This window comes from Scleropages formosus, chromosome 1 (assembly GCF_900964775.1).
Source record: "Scleropages formosus chromosome 1, fSclFor1.1, whole genome shotgun sequence".
Taxonomy (NCBI): Eukaryota; Metazoa; Chordata; class Actinopteri; order Osteoglossiformes; family Osteoglossidae; genus Scleropages; species Scleropages formosus.
The window spans coordinates 34,789,177-34,811,250 of record NC_041806.1 but is presented as its reverse complement, the minus strand read 5'-3'; the positions used below and the strand labels follow the sequence as shown (position 1 = coordinate 34,811,250).

At 41.5% G+C, this 22,074-nt stretch overlaps 1 protein-coding gene across 5 annotated transcripts in view; it reads right to left on the bottom strand.

The window, feature by feature from the left end:
• LOC108929296 (low density lipoprotein receptor adapter protein 1-B) overlaps nucleotides 1-21,062 on the bottom strand; it is a 45,729-nt gene extending 24,667 nt beyond the window's left edge. For all 5 annotated transcript variants that reach the window (XM_018743695.2, XM_018743694.2, XM_018743696.2 and 2 more), the window contains exons 1-3: nucleotides 20,836-21,062; nucleotides 5,075-5,217; nucleotides 1,170-1,282 (exon numbers count right to left, since the gene is read on the bottom strand). In XM_018743695.2, coding sequence (XP_018599211.1) covers nucleotides 1,170-1,282; nucleotides 5,075-5,217; nucleotides 20,836-20,920 — 341 coding nt within the window. In that variant the 5' untranslated portion in view covers nucleotides 20,921-21,062. The remainder of the gene's footprint in view (nucleotides 1-1,169; nucleotides 1,283-5,074; nucleotides 5,218-20,835) is intronic.
• Nucleotides 21,063-22,074: the final 1,012 nt, after the last annotated feature.

Below are 22,074 nucleotides of genomic sequence, written 5' to 3'. Positions count from 1 at the left end.
CTTAAAGGGCCATCAAGAAGGACTTTAAAGTCAGCTGGTGCAAGCACTTGAAGGAGACCAAGGAAGCACCAACGTGGAGCGGATGAGCTCTCAGGGACTCGGGACTACATTCGCTCCTGAGTTGTACTGCGAGTGCTTTCGGGTTTTCTTTCCAAGGTGTCATGTTCTTTACTGGGGGTCATGCCCCACCCCATAAAGATTAATGTCTTGGTCCTGCTAATATCACCAGCTCTGCCTGACACCTGCTCCAAACTAAATTTTACCTGCTCCCACCATAAATGGATTCTTCTGGGTGGTATTTAAAGAGCTCAAATTCCCATCAGTCTTTCCTTTCTGCCTCATTGCTAATCATTTACATTTATTCATTCGGCAGATGCTTTTCTCCAAAGCGACGTACATCTCATAGAAAATACAATGTGTACATGACATTAGGAGAAAGAGAGACGCAGTTGCAGACGTGTGATTCTTAAGTGCAGTTAGTTTCTTTCCACCATGTGAACCAATTTACATCACACAAGGAGCTGCACAAAACTTCATACGATTCGTATTCAACTTGCTAATAATTTTTAACATTTACATTACATTACATTACAGGAGTACCTGCGTGAAAGGTTAATCTGTTGTTTAACAGTTTTGATCTTGAAGTTATAGTGCATGAACATTTACATATTAAAGGAACTTAAGAGAGGGGGACGCAGTGGTGCAGCGGGTTTGGCCTGCGCCTGCCCTCTGGTGGGTCTGAGGTTCGAGTCTCGCTTGGGGTGCCTTGTGACGGATTGGCGTCCCGTCCTGGGTGTGTCCCCTCCCCCTCCAGCCTTGCGCCCTGTGCTGCCGGGTTAGGCTCCAGCTTGCCGCAAGCTGTTTCAGACAGTGTGTGTGTGTGTGATGAACTTAAGAGATTGTGGGAGAAGTGGGAAAAGCAATATGGCCAATTATTTATATTTGAGGAGCTACTGCTCTAGCAGTGCAATGAAAGAGCACAATCAGCGCCAAGATCTTAAAGGTACAACCATGACTTCTCCAACAATTCGTTTTTTTGCAGCTATTGCATTTTGCATAAATTTGTTCTCATGTCACACTTGAGCCCATTTAAGGCTGGATCACTACTCTAGTAACCACAGTACATAACCGTGTGTGAGCTGGAGGAGAGCGAGTGTTGCCGTACCCACCTGTATATGGAGACGTTCTCAACGAGGTCGTTGGTCTCAGTGTCCGTGATGATGATTCCTTTAGGTGAGACTGTCAGAGTCACTTTACGGAACTTCTTTGCACTGGCTCTGGCCTGCGAGTGTGACAGACAAAGGTTATGTACAACAACATTCGGCCTCCTGCCAAAAACTAGTAGGTTTGGAGGAAATGATACGGAATATCAATACAGCTGAGAAGAACTGAATTTTATGACATGACATCTCACGCACAGCCCCCATTAGCTACGTCTGCACTTGACCGGTCACGAGCACTTGAGACTATTACCCTTGTCCTGCCTGTCCATCTGTAACACATTAGCAATTCACAACATAATTGCAATGCAGTTTAGTGCAACAATGGAATAATGGAGAAAAAATTACAGCATTCTATTTATAGGACATATCACTGTCTGAGTAGATACTTCACTGGCCAGTGTGGGAGGTGAAGCCATGCATAGCAATCAGATATTTTGTATGTGAGAACAAATAACACACAGATAATGTACAGCTATCGACACACTGGTTAATATTCTTAGAGTAAAGAGAACAATAATGGAAGAAGAACGGAGGTTAAGGTGGGGGAAGGACAACGGAAATAGAGGAAGACAGCTCTTTAGGGAGCATTTCACAAAAGAATAAGAAAAAACAGTAATGATGCAGCACTGTTACTGTGGCAAAGACACAGTGATTGGAGACTGAAGAAGAATTCTCATAAAGGGAATCAAGGGATTAAGTGTAACTTTCACAGGTCTATAATACTGCTTTACAGTTACGGCTCTGCTCTGAGCACAAAGAACTCATAATGTTCAGTTCCAGAATGTGAGAGCTGTGAGCCAGAACGTCATTGAATATCAAACTGGAAATAACAAATATTGCCACTAATCCCATTGTTGCAGCTTGTTTCCAAGGGAACAAATAGACAATTGCTTTTCTCCCTCCACCCACAAGAGCAGTAAATCGAATGAATGCCTGTCCCACCACAGGTTTCAGCCACAGCATTAGCTGAAAAGTGATTTTTATATAATTTTTACAGCAATATTACTTATGACACATTATTTTAACACAGGCAGCTCAATAAAGTGGGGTGTTGAGGCCTTTGATAAGTGGAAAATGCATATGTATAGAAGGGTATGACACTGGAAGAAAAAGAAATAAAAAGAAATTCACAAAAAGATATTGTAGACATTTACACACTATACTTTTTAATAAACTACTATTCACAATGCATTGTACCTTCTGGAAATATTTTTCTTTTTTTATTTTCTAGTTCATTTTTTTAGTCTAACAAAATGGCTCTTCAGTGAACTTACTGCACATGCATTTTTGTCAAAATTTTTAGTATATTATATTACAAATGTCCTTGGCATAACCTCCAAAAAGAATACAGAGGAAAATATTTCTGTAGCACTTTCTTGAAAGAAAGTATTCTCATCCATGTTCAGTGAAAAACTGGCAACATCTGCTTATGAAAATATATACCTTTTTTTATATAACAGCATTCTTGCCCGTTACGTGGTCATTTACCTTTCATAACTGTGATTTTATTCTCTAGGACAGAATATCTGCTTGTATCAGACTTTTCCAGACAAAGGTACACAGACAGTGATAATCTAACATCAATTATTAATGTTACACAGCACCTCCAATAGCAGTGTCTATGTACTTTGAAGAGTGAAAGATATAGGCAGTGATCTTGTAAGACGTCATTTCTTTTCAGGAGTTAGAATTATTGGACTGGCGGTGCATTTCAGCGGATGCTTGGCGCACTTTCTTAGAGTCCAGAGGAGGACTTGCACCTGTAACTGAGCGAGGTTATTGAACCCCCCAGAAACTCGGTGGACTCTAAACAGCTGTAAATGAAGTGAGGTTAGGCATTTTGTAGGTGGTAAAAGTTAGTGCAAGAAGGAGAGCACATGACAGCAAAGGTGGTTTGGACTGCGTTGTAGTGTATACCAGAGGCTGTTAGGTATATGTTAAGGCATGAATATTGTTTTTAGGGAGAAAAAACTGGATTGCATCTGGCAAGCTGTTGTAAAGCACAAACTGGAATACTTAGATTTATCTGAAGAGAGCACTCTTCTCAATGGTGTAACACAGAGCACTGAACAACAATGGATATGACACAAGGCTGATTTGAACAAGTAAGCCAGGTTGGCCTCAGAGGAGAAGAAAGCAAAAACTCCTAATCAAGACGCTGGGGGGAATACCTCTGGGGGTCCATGTGCCATTGGCAGCCAACTTCTCCTGGGCATTCTACAGATAATATTGTTAGTAACCATTTCAAAGGATGTTTTGAAATGCTGGTGGTAGTACCAATTTCCTGTATATTGAGGACAAGTGGACTAAGAGTTTGTAGAGTAACATGCTGTACTTGGAGTTTGCCACATCAAGAATAGAAGAGAATGTGAAGCGGCTTCAATGTTTTACATGAGTTCAAGCAAATAATGTGCAAATCCTTCCCAAAACAAAGCACCACGGACATGAAAGAAACCGAACACAGCCTGGTCATTTGATGCATGGGGATGACCAACTGAAGTCAGCCCAAGAGGATAACAGGAACTGTACAAGGTCTGGAACACGTTGGGAGCAGGTCTGACTCAAAGAAGCGTCCACCAACGGAACAAGATGACAGTGACTGCAGTGGGGAGACAGGACAGAAAGGAAACGGGACCCATTCCAAAATTAGGATGGACAGCCCAAGTGCATGGGTGCCAACAGGCAGACCTGTCCCCAAGGCGGTAGTGAAGGATAGAGAAGAAACCAGACATCGTCAGAAATGAGGAAGTGCATGACCAACATAGAGACAGGAAAAGGGAAAGAAAGGGAAGAATATGGTCCGTACCAGAACAAGGGGGAATAGCCTCTCCACAGCTTTGCAGAGCGCACTGATGGACGGAACTAGTCCAGAGTTGGAAAGAGAAAGAGAAAGGGAGAAAATCGAGCATGGCCCAGAACAAAGAGGTAGAATGGCCACCATAGGGATAGAAAAGGAAAGAAAGAGGGAAGAATCAAGGCACAAACTAGAATGAGGTGGAGGTGGCTCCCCTGTCACAATGCAGGGGGTGCCGAAGGACAGAACCACTCCAAATCTGGAAAAGAGGGGCTTGATCCGGAAGGGGACTGGAGCCATTTCAGAGACGCTGGTGAAAGAAGGCACCCAGCACGAGGCAAGTACTAAAAGCACTTGGCTCTGCATGACACAAAAGCAAATCGAAAATAAGGCAGCCAGAGTAAAAAACAAAGCAACCCCAATCAGTAATGGAGGAGAAAACAAAACGCACCATCGTAGGGAAACCATAACACAAGGGTTTAGAAAGAAAAAACAAAACTACTAAAGAACACAAGTGAATCAGAATTGGTGTTTGGCAGTCAATGGACAAAAAAACAGAGAATGAACCTTTGCTGGGAAACAAGAATGGAGCAACTTGTTATTTGTACTCAAGGGTGTGCTTAAAATACCAATGTGAAGAGTTAGTTCAAAACAGTCAGAGGAACAGGGAGCGTGTTCAGGGAATGCGCTTCGTTCACAGACCCAGTGGATCTTAATGCTGGTTGTAAGCAGTAGTTGCACTTGGACCAGGAAAATCCCATGAAGGTTAGAAAACTGCCTCGATCTATTCAAAAACATTCGTGCGATGATGTTGAACTATTAAAAAGTAAAAACACATTCAGAATTAAAAAAGTAACGACGGTCTATTTGCAGTTTCACCAATAATATCTATGTATATGCCATGTTTGTGGTTATCTATTTCTCAGATATTTCTACAGTACAGCATACGGAATATCCAAAACCCACCTGAATCAAGTGCATTTTGCTATACAGTGTTGCTCATAAATATATGTTGTAGAGTCTAATAGGACACAAAAACAATACTAAAGCCTCTCACCATGGCGACTATCCTTCTGATAGCAGCAGATGCCATGTCCTCTCCTTTTGGCTGGCCGACCAACGTCATGCCGAGATACTTCACGTTGAACACCATGCCCTCCAAGAGCGTCTCCTTAGTGTCTGTCCAGTTCTCTGGAAGCTCTGAAAGACATGATGGAACAATTTTCTAAACAAGGCCAGTCCTTTGTCCTTGAAAAGGCATTGCTGCACATTGCCCCAGTTAGGACCAAGTTGGGAGGACTGGGTTTTACAGTTTTTGCAAGGAGTGAGCACTGCACATTGACCTGCATAAGGGCCCCAGAGGAGCATCAGAACCATTCTAGGAACAGTAACACCGCAGCCTATAATTCACAGTGTCTCCATCACATGTGAAACTGCAAAGTGCAAGCAATGGGTCATCTCTGAACATGAATCCTACTCTCCTTCGGCATAGCTGGGACAAGCCTGTTGAAAATCAGGGTCCACCGTAACAAGACCCGTAGGACAGATCAGAGGATTCCTGAAAAGACATGGCGGTGTCACAGTTTTGTGATGAGTGGAGGTCATCTCGCTGTTCATCCATCTCCGCATGCCAGCTTCCTGCCCATCCAAGTTCTTGAACTGGTGGCACAGTGAGTAGTGCTGCTGTCCTAAAGTGCCTGGGTGGTGTGAGAGAACATGGGTTCAATCCCTGCTCAGGCTGTGTGGAGTTTGCATGTTATGTCTGTGTGGGTTTCTTTTGGGTGCTCTGGCTTCCTCCCACACTCCAAAGACATGCTGTTCACAGTAGGCTCACCCACAGTGTGTGTGTCATGGAGAGAGTGTGTTCCACTGATATATGGATGAGTGACCCAGTGTAAGTAGTGTATCTAGCAGTGTAAGTCACCTTGGTGAATAAAGTGTGTGAGGGCTGGTAACACTCCATAGAATTCAATGGAAGTTGCTTTGGAAAAACATGTCTGCCAAAGGAATAAATGTAAACTGTCTGTCATGCTGCACACAGGAATCCAGCTGACAGACTCAAATGCAGGGGCATCCTTATTAGAAAGGGACAAGCAAGGGTTGTTGGATCTTTGTTCAAGGGGGGCATGCGGAAGCCAGAATCGGGAGGGTGAAAGCAAAGGTCAAGAATAACACCAGAACAGGGGAGGAAGGAGCAAGGAGGTAAACAGGGCAAGGAACGTAGAGCGATCACAAGGCATTGCAGAATTCTCAGACGAGGTGCCGCGATCTGGAGCGTCCAGGCAGCCTCTTTATACTCTGTCTCCTGGATTGGATGCAGGTGCCGTTGGTTGGGCATGTGGTTGGGGGCGTGACGCCATCGTGCTTAACGTAAGGTTCCTCTAGAACAGTACTCAAAATTTGCCATCTATTTGTTCTTCATTTGCTTATTTACTTCGCATTTAGTGATAATCCATTCCTGAGTGATACCCAAAGACATTCCTTAGGCCAGCGGAAAAAAGAAAAATCACTGCAGACAGGGTCAATGTTTACAGAAAAACACACCCACACATAATTATATACACAACATCACCTTAAACACTTGCATCATTTTTATTAGTCTTTATATAATGCAAACATGTTAATCATGCATGCGAAAATAGTTGTCCACGCCGGCATGCGGATCATAGTGAGAATATGTGCTGTGCAGTATATGAATAGCACAGAAAGTGTGTCCAACATTCTGCTCCGTTCTCCTGTTTCATCGCTGGGCCTGTGCACTGCCATCTGTTTCCCTGCTTGTGACCAGCGCTTAACAGAGAAGAAACCGTGCGATTTTCCTTCAGTTCATCAAAGGGATTCGCTTCTGAAATGATAAAGCAAATCCTCGATTCAGGTTTTTTCATGTGGGAAAATACATTACGATTTTCATATAAAAGAAAGCTTCTGAGCTCTGTGTATGGAAAATGTTCTCAAAGTGTCCTACAAATATAAACACACAATTTTCCGCTTACAGAAACGTTTGTAATGGATGAATCAATGTGACCTTTCAGCAGCTCCTTTCATGTGTATTAGGTGTGAAAAGGTGTCTCTGGCTCTTATACAACATGAGCAAACAAAACAGGGCTCAGGTGTTTGCAACCTTGATTTATTGTGGCATTAAAAAAAACACTACCTAAATGATTTGTAAATGATAAAAAAGGGGAAGTACCATCTTAATTCTTGACCGTTTTTGCCATTCGCATTAATGGAATCGAAGCCTTTGAAACGCTGCAGTTTTAAAGGATGATTCTTCAGAATGGAACTCGTTCCTCGAAATTAGGACGTACAGCATCATTTCACATGAAGCCACACAGGCTATCTGCTCCTAATTGTGAGGGACACACCATATCTTCACCAGGATATACATGAATAATTGAACAGATCAGTGTTTATGCTCCAGGCTCTCAAATGCATACATCCCCCAACAAGGAATGCATGAATTTTTTAATAAATTTCTATTCCCATGTTTGACTACAAATAAAACAGAGCTCATAAAAGTGACACAACGGGGCAGAACGGTATCCGTTACATTTTAATGTGTTTAAGAAATAAGCGTGACACAAAAATGAATTTTTAAGTGCAGCCAAAATGTGTTTTCAGAGCATCTAACTTGATGACCTGGGTTTCAGTGACTACATAATAGCATTTCAAAGAAGAGGCAATTGCATCACATGAAAAACATACCAATTGAGAAAAAAAAAAAAAAAAAGCACTGGATCCCTTCTATGTCTTTGGAAGCTTCTTCCAGAAAGCTCTACACACCAAACTGACTGTCAGGATCAGTATTAGAGAGCAACTGCTACATCCAAAGGAAACTATACCATCTCAACTTGTAGATTATTTACTGAATGTCCTGTGAAGAAAAGTGTGAAAGTTCGTAAACTGCGGCGAACGCTTTTAAAAGGACGGTAGAATTCGCAAAGGCGAAGATATTAGTTCCGTAAAACACTTTAGGCAGCACTTAGAAATGGATGCAATAGTAGTTTGCTGGATGCCGCGTGCAGTTACACTAAATCCTCTATTTGTTCTCGCACACTACTACTATTACTACTACTTCGGTCATGCGAAACTGATAATCAGTTTAGCTACGTGAGCAATAACCCCTCAATTCCACTTGTCTCGTCTTCTCAGCTTAACCTCATACTGCGCTTCTTGTTTCGTGACAAAGAGCGGAATGGAACCGCATTAATTCAACTGCACGCCGATCAGCGTCATGTTAACACACGGAAGACGGACTAGGGCCCCCTTGCATTCATCTGTTGCAGGATCTTTAGCATGTCTCTTGTTAAGAATCTAGGACAGAACCCCAAGCAGAAAATGGGTCACGGGCCGACTATAACGAGGTGTGAAATAATCAGCTCCCGCGCTCTGCCTTGCAGCACGACGTGGTGTCATGTGTGCTCTCCCACCAGGACCGGTGAAAAATGCCGTCTGCCAGACTCCCGTACCCCTGATCCCTCTCTGACGGCTTCCACGTCCGAAAGTGGAACGCTCCCTTTGTCCACCGCGCGCCACCGCCGATTCCGAAAAGTCAACCAGAGTTCAGAAGAGGCCTCTTCCCGTCTCTCCCTCGGCTCCTCTGTACCGCTGGACTCGGCACTCCCGCTCCGGCCCCCCACGCCGCGTTCGACTCGTCACAGCTCTTCTCCCGTGGGCCGTGGGCGACTTGACATGTCAGACAGATGTCAAAAAGCCATATGCCACCCTGGTGCTGAGCATGCCAGTTTGCATTGCTTCGCTATTAGATTCCTGGGAGAATTACCACATTTTACTGCATTCTCAGGATCTGAAAGCTTCTGCCATATGACCTAATATGAATATGTAAAAATTGCATTTATAACCTTTTGTTTTATTTAACTGAAAGGTTCTGAATAAACATGCTCCAGGCTTAAAACATGACTTGTGGCTGCATATTTAATACAACATACAATTTATTTCAGTGAGTTGCTTCAACCGGAGAGCCTCCAGTAAGTTGTTTTTAGAATACAGAATGTGTTGTAAAGACAAGGTGCATAATTCAAAGCAGCATGTTCTTCTTATTATAGTTTGAGTTTAAAAAACATGACGGGGGGGGTAAAACGAAGAAAAAAGTTCAGGGGTGCGCTTTACATCTTGTCCCAGCAATAATAAGCAACACATACCATTATATTTCTATTTATTTTCTTGTAGGAGTTTCTAGCGATCTTATTATCTTTGTACAGCTCTCAGAGAATACCGTTTGTTCCTTCTGTTTTGTAGAAAAATGAAAAAAGATTTTGACTAAGTCAAACACATGAAAATCAGAAGCGTATAAATCCTGTAGGGGATGAGATAACAGGGCTTTTCCAGCTGGAAAAGAGCTACAAGTACAGACATTCAGCCTGTCACACCATAATCATTTCAATTTTACTACAAAAATATAAGATGGGAATTAATATCAGAACGAAGCTGCAGAAAATCTTAAAGTAGTGTCTTAGAAGATATGATCAAGTTAACGATGAAGGATTTTCATTCATATCATGCCTGAGCTACCATTTCCCTCTAGCTGATACTTCTCCAAACACCCATCCTATAATATTGCTGATTTTATCGAATATGATACAAGCATGACTGAGCAAATTAGATGCACTTCCAGGAAAAAGGCGGATGTAATCGTTACCATATAAAATGAAATGCAATCAAACAAGCAAAATGAAATGAACTTGATGAAAAATGTCAGATTTTAATTCAGTTTAAAGTCAGACCAAAATATTGTTTTCCTCTATAACGAAACAGTCTGATTCTGAGTGGTTCAGTCCAGAGAAGGTCCAAAGGGTGATTATATTCACCCTCTACGGACCCTGTCTGCTCAAAAGCAATCAATGAGAAACTTTATGAGGTCTCTTTCCCACCATCACAATATGAGTAATACGTGCAACGAATTAAAGGGTGGCTCCTTCAGCATCGATTCCTGACTTTCTTTGGTCTCGATTATGAAGACGGAATGGATAGCCTCCTTTCCCTCTTACAGTTTCTCCCAAAAGAAGCAGTTTCTTATCACAGAGGTCATGCTGGTTTACTGCTCACATTCTACTCAAAACATAAGAACTAAACCCGAGCAAAAAGCACTTTGTCTAATACGATAAAAATATTAGAGTTTCCATAACTGACAAGTAGGTTTGTTTCCACGTTGGCCACACAAAAATCAGTTGTTTCTGCTTGTGTATCTGAGGACACGAGAAGACCCGGGCAGCATGGGGGCACAGCGAGTAGTGCTGCTGGACGTGGGTTCGATCCCCGCTCAGTCTGTGTGGAGTTTACGCGTTCTCTCCGTGTCTGTGTGGGTTTCCTCTGGGTGCTCTGGTTTCCTCCCACACTCCAAAGACATGCTGCTCAGGTTCACCCATAATGTGTGAGTGACAGAGAGAGTGTGTTCCACTGATGTATGGATGAGTGACCCACTGTAAGTAGTGTATCCAGCAGTGTAAGTCACCTTGGTGAATAAGGTGTGTGGGCTGATAACGCTACATAGAGTTCATTGGAAGTCACCTTGGAGAAAAGCATCTGCTAAATCAATAAATGTAAGATGAAAAAAATCTTTGATGCATCTAAAAAATAATCGTCAAAGACCTACACAAAAGAACATACAATAAAGTGCGTCAATGAAACAACAAGACACACTCAGTAATAAATTTCTTTCCAACCTTTCTGACAAAGCCGGTACACAGCACCTACAGGCAAAGCAAAGCAAAAGCCTTCATTGTCATTTATTTTGTTGCAATACCATGAAAGAGCATCCCTTTTATCAAAACGTGTGAGTGCGATTACATTAGATGTTTTCTCTGAAATCCATTTGAAGTTCATCCCTGCCTTTGTTCACTAGCTCAAATATGTACTCAGTAAAATACACAGGCTGGCTTTAAAGTGCACTGAGTACATTGCCATAAGAAACACAATTATTGATACACATTGCAAATAACTGGATTTCTGGCTCAGGAAGAAAATTAAATAAATATTCACTCAGTGTGTTGACATGAGTAGCTGCTAGTAACATGCAGATCCTGTATATCCGCAGGAGGCGAAACGGAATAAATTTTCACAATGGCTGACGGAGGTTGCGATCAGCAACAATGGCTCTTCCGGCAGGAGACGCCACAAAGCTGATTAAGCGCAAGAAAAGCAGGGGGTGCTTGTCACTTACATTTAGTGTCTGCCTTTCCAAAGAGTGTCAATAAAGATAAGAAGAGGAAAACCATGTTTTACCTTTTTTGCCCCAACTGGAAAATGCACGAGCAAATTTATCAATTCACATAATCCCCTTCTTAAATTTATATTTAACATAAAAAAATTCAAAAAAGCACTGCTCTCTGCTAATTACAAACCCAATTTTGAGACAGCCTTTCTCTGGGGTAAAACTAAATAAAAGTCATACGTGGACTAAAAAAAGCAGGAGGGAATTAGCAAGGTTGAACATTTAATTTACACAGCTGCGTTCACTTTAATGTCTCAGTTTTTATTCACGTAATCTTTGCAAATAACCCAAGAACAAGGAGTAATACAGCTGAAGATCAGAATTTAAAAGATCTGAAATAAAAAAAAAAAAAAAATTTTTTCAACTGTCTTCACAGCTGTTAATTAAGCTGTTAAGCTTTTTTTGCTCTTTTGAACATCTATTGTTGATTCCAGTCAGGCCAATATTGGAGTTTCCATAACTGACAACAAGGTTTGTTTCCACAGTGTCCATACAAAAATCAGTTGTTTCTACTCGTGTACCTGAGGACACAACAAGACCTCTCTACAAGACACCCCTGCCTTTACAAATCCCGAGTGGAAGGAGGGCCAGCTGGAGGAGAGGCAGTGCAGGCAACCAGAAAGGGACCGTCGTTTCTAGATGTTGCTGCAGTACCCATCTGAGAAGCCCGGGCCAACTGAAACCATTATGAAACGAAGGCTATCAAACATCGACTACGCTGGGGGTCTCAACACTGTCAGCCATTGGTGGCCTCGCAACTCAGAGACCCTGGAGCCCAGACAGAATTCCACCAACCGAAGGGCATTTTAGCAGCCTGTAGCACCGCTTATTGCAGAATAATTTATTGTAGCACATTAAATATGGAAGAGACCTCTCTGAGCATATGCCTTGTAAAAACAGCCATGCATAAATTAGAATGTGGTATTTAAGCCTCAGACCACATGGCACAGCCCCCATTGGCTGAGCACGAGAGGCTGCACACGGCTAAAACTGACCACTAATCCCAAACAGACCAAGATTTTTTCCCCCTCCTTTTTATCGACCATATGTTAACTTTAAACTATTCACTGAACTTTGTGACATATGTTGGCACATTGTGCCCATACAATGAAGAGGAAAACAGTCTTGTAAGTTGGCTGTCTTCATTGAGCCTTGCATGTTTTTCCATTACTGCTTTAGTTCCCTCTGGTAGAATAAAGAGATGCACTGAGCCAAACCCTCAAACTTTCACACAGCAAAAAATATCTCCAGCTGGCTGGGTCAGCTGGTCTTGTTCATCACAGAACACTTTGACCTCTCAGGAGCACAGTCCAAGACCACGATATATGATCCAAGTCCCTAGTGGACTGCTGCTCTTGTAAAAGTTTAGCTGTGTTTTTACAGAATGGACTTAAACAATGATTTACACATTTTTATAGCGGAGAAACCACGGCTGGAACAATTCAGGGTAAGTACCTTGCTCAAAGGTACTACACCAGGAGGTGGTATTCAAGCGGGGGTCCTCCACGTTCAAGAGGGTCATTTCATCGACTTCACCAAATACATTCGAAATTCTGGGACTTTAAGATGCGTACTCCAATTCTAGGGTTCCACACCCAAGGGGTAAAAACAAGGTTTAGCATGGAAAAAAAAAAAACCCTGCCTTTCCCATTCCAAGAGCGGAACCCAGGAAACCTGGGTGAAAAGCAGGAAGCCTATGCATTAGACCACAAGGGAGCTTCACTTTCTACTAATTTCAAATGACCACATGGAAAAACAATCAGCGCTTAAGATAACATTTAACACGTGCCTTTAAGGTATCCGAAATGAGAATCAAACGCCAAACTACACTGAAACGACAAATTCTCTGCGTTCATTGACAAATTCCGTTGTCTCTTTGAAACAATTCCACCAATGAGCACACAAGTAGATGGGGCAGAGGTGCTCTGCTCCCCGAGGGATGGGATCAGGAGAAGGATGCTCCATCGGACATGCAGGACCACGGCGCAGAATACGCAGGAAGCAGAAACAATGGCAGCAGCTTCAAAGGGAAGGGGGTCTTCACAGCAGAGCAAGCATATCGCATCTCACAGGCAGCCAGAGAGGATATCCAAGCAGGAGAAAGACATTGATATCAAAGCCGCAAAGCTGCAAAGCCCCCGCCCTTCTCTCAACCCCCTCCCACACCCACCACCACATGGCAACAGTGGAGACGTCCCTGGACGGCATTATACGCGCCCCCCCGCCCCACCCACACCCCCTGCCCGCCTTCTCAGTTGCATAATGTGCTTCATTCCTCACTAGTCCGCTATCCTTGTCGCATGTGGTGAGCAGTTGTATAGCCTTCGTGTACATGTCACATACGTGTGTGCTGGGGAGATGGGCTTTGAGCTCTTCGCATCAGTCAGAGGAAGGAACGGAAATGTGAGGTCTGCGGAAATGTTCTCTCACACACACACACACACACACACACACACACACACACACACACACACACACACACACACTTAAAGCTGAAAAGTGGAAAAAAAAAATGATGCAAAGATCAATTACACTTCCGTTGACTTGGGAGTATAAATAGGTGCAGAGCAGGGCTCACAACTGTAACAGCCCAGAACGAGGTATGTGAACAGCATCCTTGAAACAACAAAGCATTGCTAGAGAAACACCGCATTTAGTATTCGGCAGATTCCACTTTGCTCAATTGTTGAAAGCAGGCAGGGTTTCAGTCGACCAGGTAGCAGACCAGCCTCCTCCTACTGATCCATCAGTGGCACACTTCAGGAAAGCCACTAAAGGGCACCTACTGAACTGGCCTATTAACATCTTCACAACGAGGAAAAAATATTTCAACAATGGTTCTGATTTTTTTTTTTTTTTTTTTTTTTTGTTTCCAGTGGAATTCCAGTGTTTTATTTTCTCTCAGGTTGAGCTCAGCATCCTCATCACAGTGGATGCCCACTACATGGGGCGTTTCCACTCAGCAAAGGGAGGTCGTCTCACCTGAACACAAAGCTACAAGATTAGAGAGCGCAAGAGGTGGAAATGCCGTGACTGCGCATGGGTGCATCTTCCTGCAGATTGCTGCAGCACAGGTTTCCTCTTACACATCTCACCATCACTAAGGGCACACTGACCGGCTCAGCTGTGCTCTGTGTGAATGGGGATCGGGGGGCACGTTTGTCAGCCTCTTCTTCATTTGAAAGTCTGGAACAAGATCAGCATCCCGCTGCCATCGTCTCATCTTTCAGATCCAAAGCTTCTCTATAATTCATAAGCTCCTGGGGATGGGGCTATAAGGGGTGGTGTACTGGTTTGACTTCATTGCATGACACACCTCCAAATTTTCAAGCCATGTGGCACGAGATATAAACTGAAAAGACCACGTGAGAGTCTTTGGACTTCAAACACACACAAAGAAATGTATATACAGCCAGTATTTCAAATAAATAAAATTCTGGTGAAAATTTAAGGAAAGGGCACAGAAAACACACAAAGGAAATTAAAAATGCTCATAATCACAATGAAAATGCTCAAAACAAGTTTTGAATTCAAATTAAAAGTATAGATAGATAGATAGATAGATAGATAGATAGATAGATAGATAGATAGATAGATAGATAGATAGATAGATAGATAGAATCCCCGCTGAAGAGCAAGCATGCTGGAAAGACACATTTTGATAATTACTTTATTGTAAAAATGATATGTATATCAATGGCACTAGTGCTAAGGACTGTTAAACCTGCCACTGTCACTGCATTTTAGACACAACTTAAACATTTGGAGGGAGTTTCAGTCATAGCGGAGTGCTCCCAAGCACTAGGGTTATTTATACATGTGGCTTTGCATGCTGTGTTCCAATGGAAGCTCAAAAACGTACAGAAGCGGATTTCGCAAATGAGGTTTGCAGGGAATTTACCAACACTGTGAATATGCCATGGTTAGATTCTATAAGAGGTTTGGAAATGACACTTTGGATTTTAAAAAGCTTGCCACTCACTGAATTTTTTACAAAAGCAAAATGCAATTTTCTAAGATAAAAAAGTAACACAATGCCAACATTGCAAAGCAGCTGGTAGAACAGTGGTTAGAGCTGCTGCCTTCAAATGGACTGGTTGAAGTTTTACATATTACATTTACATTTATTTAGCAGCCGCTTTTCTCCAAAGCAACTTCCAATGAACTCTATCTATGTGGTGTTATCAGCCCACATACAATACCTTATTCATCACGGTGACTTACACTGCTAGATACACTACGTACAATGGGTCACTCATCCATACATCAGTGGAACACACTCTCTCTGTCACTCACACACTATGGGTGAACATGAACAGTATGTCTTTGGACTGTGGGAGGAAACCAGAGCACCCAGAGGAAACCCACGCAGACATGGGAAGAACATGCAAACTCCGCACAGACTGAGCGGGGATCGAACCCACATCCTCTCACAGCACCTGGGCACTGAGACAACAGCTTGAACCCAAATCTCCAGCTGTAGTACCCTTGAGCAAGGCATTTATCCTAAAACTGCTCCAGTAAAATTACCCAGCTGTGCAAATGGGTAAATAATTGTAAGTAGCTGTGGAAAGAAGTGTCAATTAATGAGTAAATGCAATATACTGTGAATTAAAGCAGCATAAAAAATTAACATCAAGTGTGACTTTTTCCACGTTACATGGCTCTGCTGCTGAAAAGAAGTAGGTCTGAAGCTCAATGCCCTAGAAAGACTACTTGAAATGTTGTGGTGCATACAGGGCTTAAACGAAGAGCTACCCTTGATCCTGATGGGAGCTCAATCCTCCGGGAGATTTCCTCCAGTCACCCCTGGATCGGCATAATTGCTTATTTGCAGCTGCACCATTCTGATGTCATCAACTACAGACCAGGGCTGATGTCTTATATTGGCTGTATATTGTCCTCAGGTGAATTTCTTATTACATGCCAGACTTACTTAGTGTGATTGTTCAGTGAAAAAAAATGTTGTAGGTTTTACTGGTGATTTTCCAAACATGCATTCCTTACCAACCCAATAAATATTTGTGTGTGAAAGCCACTTGTGTGAAACAGAAATTAAACAGTTTTATTGGCCCATCATAGTTCTGTCCAAGTAGTTTTCAAGCAAACTAATTATTAAAGCAAATACTCCTGGGTTTTCTACAGGTATTTGCACGCGATTATATTGATGGACTCAACTCTAAAAACACATGAGTATTATAGAATTAATAGAGTGTTCCTGCCTAAAGCAGCACTCTGGACAATCTAATCCCTTAATCAACATCATGTGAAGCCGCTGGACTAAGACAAAACCGTTGTCTTACAGATATGCAACAGTGATGGTGCGTGAGGTAGGAAAACAACACGTTAATTAGCCCACTTCAAAGAAAATTCTCGAAGGAGAGCTTCGTATAATCCTATGTTCATACAGACCTTCCCCCAATTTAGACATGAAGCGAAAGACGGCAAGTTCCAGCGCAGATCCAAGCCGCAAGTCAATTTATTGTGTTCCCAATCGCACACAGGAATTTTCTTTAGTGCGGAAAAATATGTAGAAATACTCCCGTTTTCTGAAGTTAAGAAGTTAACGTGTCCTTCTCGTCATTGTCAAAAGAAAAAGGTAAGTGTGTAGTGAAGGTTCAACTGTTCAATAATTAATGGACTTCCTGCAGCTATGGTTCTCATCAGAAAATGAAAACGATCCAAGGATAACAGCTACGGCATTAAGTCTTACCACACGGACCAGCAGGTAGCACAGAGGTTAGGGCCGTCACCCTGCAGACTATTTCAAATCCTCCTTACTGCTGTCGTACCCTTGACCAAGGTACCGTAATAAATTACTCTGTTAAAAATACCCTCTGGTTTATATTGGTAAATCACTGTAAGTAGCTTACTGTACAAACCTAACATTGTAAAATGACTAATGTGGCATTATTTTGGGCAAGGTGCAGTATTTTTGTTGTGCTAGAAAAGAAAATTTACTCTCCAGACATATTTAGCTGCATATGCTGTAAGACAAGATGAACACCTAAGATCTCTGGTCTAAAAGGGAATGAATTTCAAATGGATTTTCTTCTGAGCTCATTTTATGGATATTTAACCCGAATCGTCGCATGGAAATACTGTTGCACAGGACAGAACAACAGGATGGGGAATTTATGTTTCTAAAAATATGAAATTGCAGTAAAAAAAAATAAATAAATAAAACTGGTATCCCTTCAAAGGTTTACCCTCCTTATTCCTGATGCTTCTTACATAGGCTCTGGACAACAGGGACGCTACACTGGGCAAATGGTTACTGATGATGAATTTATGGAGATTTAAATATGCAAAGCAAGGTTAGATTACAACTTTGTCTAAATCCATCACACCTTGCTAGAAAAATACAGGGTATATACTTCAAGCCTTACAAACGCATACATTTTATTTTTCCCTCTATTTCAGATTAGAAATGCACTGCAACATGAACTGGTTTTCAAAAAGAATGTGTAAAGAAGAGGACGCGGGGGCTGATGCGGGAAGAAGGGCAACACCATATAGGACACAGAATAAGAACGCCTAAGGCAGCAAATCTGACCTTTAAAATTTTGGTACTGTTTCAATAATATGTTCTGAGGCTGTAGTTTCCTCTCCGGACATCTGTGGCAGTTCGACGTGCCAACTTGTGACGTCCTTTATTGATTAAAAGGCAACGCTTGAGGTACCTTTTTAGGCACCGCCCCAAAAAAAAAATGAGAAACACTGAAAATTATACACATAAATATATACATAATTATAAGCAAACCTTATTCTTAGAACCGTAGAAGGCCACACGGATTTAAATTTCACAATATGATGCAGCTAAGTTTTAAAGGTTTCTTTAATTTAATGTAAAACCAAATCATATGTCCACCTGAGTAAAAGTCTTAGAACAACGCAGGATGTACAGTGCACTATAGAAAATGCGGCAATTGAATTGTATGCGGCAGTTTAGCTACTGCATATACAAACTGAGAACAAAGCAAAAATGGAAAAAAAAAAAAAAAAAAAAACATTCAAAATAAAGACAAGTCATGGTTTCACATTTTGTCCCACATGCCTCAGATTTTAGATGCATCGAAAAGAGAGACTTGAAATAACAGCAGGTTTGACAAAAAAGAAAAAAAAAAAAAAAAAAAAGCGGAGATGAGCTCCTGAAAGATCCTGAACTTCAAAGCTAACTTGCACTAGATCAGCGTGATGATCACTGTTGGTATTGATCGCACTGTCATGCAACGGAGCTGTCAGACACCTTGTTAGTGTTGATGTGTGGAGAGGTGCACGGGAAGGCTCTTGAGAAGGAATTTAATTCTTTGACAAGCACTGCAGTGCAATCTGGGAACAGTAACCGTGACATTTCATCAGCTCAGGACAACACAGTTCTCCTTGCATTGTTATTCAATTTTAGTATCCAGAACACAGGATATTTTACACATACAGAATATTTGATCACAGCATTTCACATTAATAAATGCATTCTTTCTACACCTTCTCGTGATTCTTAAAAATCAATCTCATTGACCACACCACAAAGAAGTGTAGAACAAAGAATGGGTACCTGTGCTTCGCTTAGAAATGCGTTTCTTTTTAGTATTGCAAAAGTAATAAATTACAGGAAAAGAAAACAATTACTCAGATTTCAAATTTAAAATATCTTGAGGTAAGCCTTGTGAGGTAAATAATTTTTATAGCAGTAAATGTCAGATAACAAGGAGTTGTGATCTTTTTCTCATTAAATAGCAAGTTTTATATAAAATTCATTTTGTGTATGCAGAAAGAGAGAATACAGGGAATTATGCTTTATTTACTTGCCTCGTGAACTATCCAAAACCGTGTGTGTATGCGCGCACGCGTGCATGTGTGTGTGCACGCACATGCACCCCCACAGACGCCTTCAAAGCTATCCTTTAATTTTTGTGAGACTTGTTAAGAATGACCTGAAAGAAACAATATTGCCATTAATTGCCTGGAAAATACAAACAGTAATGAGAACAAAGTCTTGGGATGTAACATTAAATACAGAACATTTGTGTCTTCATGCCTTCAATTCAGACTGGGATTGTTAAAATTATTTTTTTTTTTTTAACTGGCAGAAAAATGTGTCAATTACTTAGGAAAAAAATAAAGCCATAACTTTGGCTATAACAGAATGACTGGAATCTTGACATGCAAACTGACTTCATCTGTGTTAGAAAGATAGCTGAGCGCAGAGACATTTTGGCAGGAGAAGCAAGTCCTTTGTCCAACGAGCCATCAAAAAGCCACTAAGCCTGTCTTTGGCTCTGCGTCCACATTCGGTGACTCCTTCTCTTTGCGTCTCCATCAGCGAGGCTGATGGATGATGCTCATCCATCCAAACACTCAGACACTTCCTTACAAAAACAGATGGTCCATGGGAAACCATAAAGAAAATTCCGGAAAAAAAAAGTAAAAAAAAAGACAAGATTCACACCATAAGAGAAATAAGTGCAAAAGCACAATCCATAAGATATTTTGCATTTTGGAAATTAAGCTATTTCATTAACATAATTACATCTGTTCTGTATTGACTGTAAATTCCTATTATTACATTAGACAAGTACCACTGAATCTAATAAGTTCTGATGAGGAGAAAATGTACATGTAACACTAGAGGAAAACACAGGAGTGTGTATAAAGTGTACATGTGTCTTGTAGTGCTTGTAGGGTGTGCAGTCAAAAAACTGAATAAAATCACAAAGTAAAAATATAACAGTGAGATTCCAACACATTACACTGTTGCTCAAGAATTTCAATGCACACACTCTGGCAGTGTGTACTGTAGGACTGAAGATTAATGACGGTTCCATCAATGGTGTTTTCAGCTCATGCAGTTACATTTTATATGGAATCATAAAAAAATTCTGATGTCACACCACAATTAAGGTGGGAAACTCAATGAAACTGGTAAATATCGGCAAACAAAATATTCACAACCAAATTCACCTTGGGAACCAGGGATTAATGTACAATAAGATACAAATCAAGATTGAAAACTAATTATATACAGTCAATAACATGCCATGGCAAATGTGTGAGGAATCTTAAGGCAGTAGTGATGTAAAAGTTACTGATTTATGTAGTTTGTGAAGCTTGTGCAAAGCAGGCTATCTACTATCAACCACATGATGAGAATCTGTTCGACCAGTATTCCCAGCTGGAAGATCAACGTGACCCGAGCTGAATTTCTTCCATTCATTCAGTGCGATAAATGAAAATTAAAGGCTGCAGTAAAGGTGGGAACCGGTGCTCTTTAGGACCCAGCAAGGCAGGTGAGGACCGATGTGAAACACAGTCGATATAACACTGTAAATGTACACTGTATGTACGGGATTCCGGCATTCTTTCGGAAAAGGTGCACGTCCTCATTAATAAAACCTGACTTTACAACTAGTGACAAACTTGAAGGGACTCGGTTTTGCACATTTTGTCTCACATCACAAGGAAAGAATGAATGGAAACCCAGTCAGTGTCGCTGCTTCAGTCTTGACACCTTGCGCTAGAACCCCCCCCCTCGACAGGTGTAACGCTATTATTGTCTAATATGAAACGGACGAAGGAAAAAGACTCACTTTCGTGCTTCGAGGTGCCCCATGTGTGTCGCGGAACTCCCGGACTCTTGATAATTGCTCTGCCGGCCGATTTGAGCGCATCCATGCTGAGGTATCCGGCAGACGGCAGGGCGCGAGGAAGGCTCGCCTGTGTGACTGTTGCCGAACTGCGCAGCCAACGGCGCCCAAAACACACCCACTCGCTGCCGCTCCAGCGCTTCTATAGAAATACGAGTCGCGGCGCTCGGTGTTAACCACCCCCTGCCGGAGTGGGCGTGTCCCGTCCGCGGAGCGATTGGTGCAGCGCAGCCGCGGAAACCGGTTGCACCAATCAGCGTCGGATCCGTCTTATGATGTCTAGTGATGTCATGAAATACGTTTGACCGCATATCTCAACCTGTTTGCCAGTGTTTGTCCGTGTTTTCTGTTTTGTTTATTGAAAGGGCACTGAAGTATTCAGACCGGTAACATGACAAAAACAGCAGAATTTTGTTCATTTAAAAATTAAAGTAATATGTATGCATGGGTGTTGCATGCATGTTTCATTAGTATATTATAATATTAATTTTTATCAATCCATGTTTTATAGTGTGCAGTAGTCTTGTAAATATACTAACTTTCCCTGGTATTTCAGCCTTCTGATCAAAAGTTTTTCTTTTTTTATTATTGACCACTATAGGAACCTGCTGCACACCCATTAAGAACTACAGAACCAGGAGAAGAGTTACATTTTATTGTTAAAACAGGCCTAGAAACGAGAATGACTGTGAAAGATTAAAATTAAGCTATAAAACAAACTAAAAGTGTTATTTATAGAATAAAGAGAAAGTAATAAATACTGAAAAAATTTGGATGAGACTCTTAGTTATTAGTTCATCCTGATACCTTCTTTCCTACTAAATTGTGTTCATGTAGACATGTCTTAATTACTTATATGCATTTTTAACATATATTTTTAATTTTAACATGGATTTAAAATTAACCTGCCATTTAAAAGCATGGCCTGCACTCAATAATCCAAATGACAAACAGAGTAAAGAGAATATAACATGGACTGCTTGATGAACTGTTAGAATTGATAAAGGTCCTCATCTTTTACATTCCCAATGCTCAGTGATCCGCTATCTACCCAGAAGGGCAATATGACGTTTTTGGATGGGGAGGCTAAAGAAGCACTGAAATGTATCTAATGTTATCTACCCCATATTTTAAGGTAATCAAAAGAATGACATTAAATCTATTCTAAGTATACAAAATAAG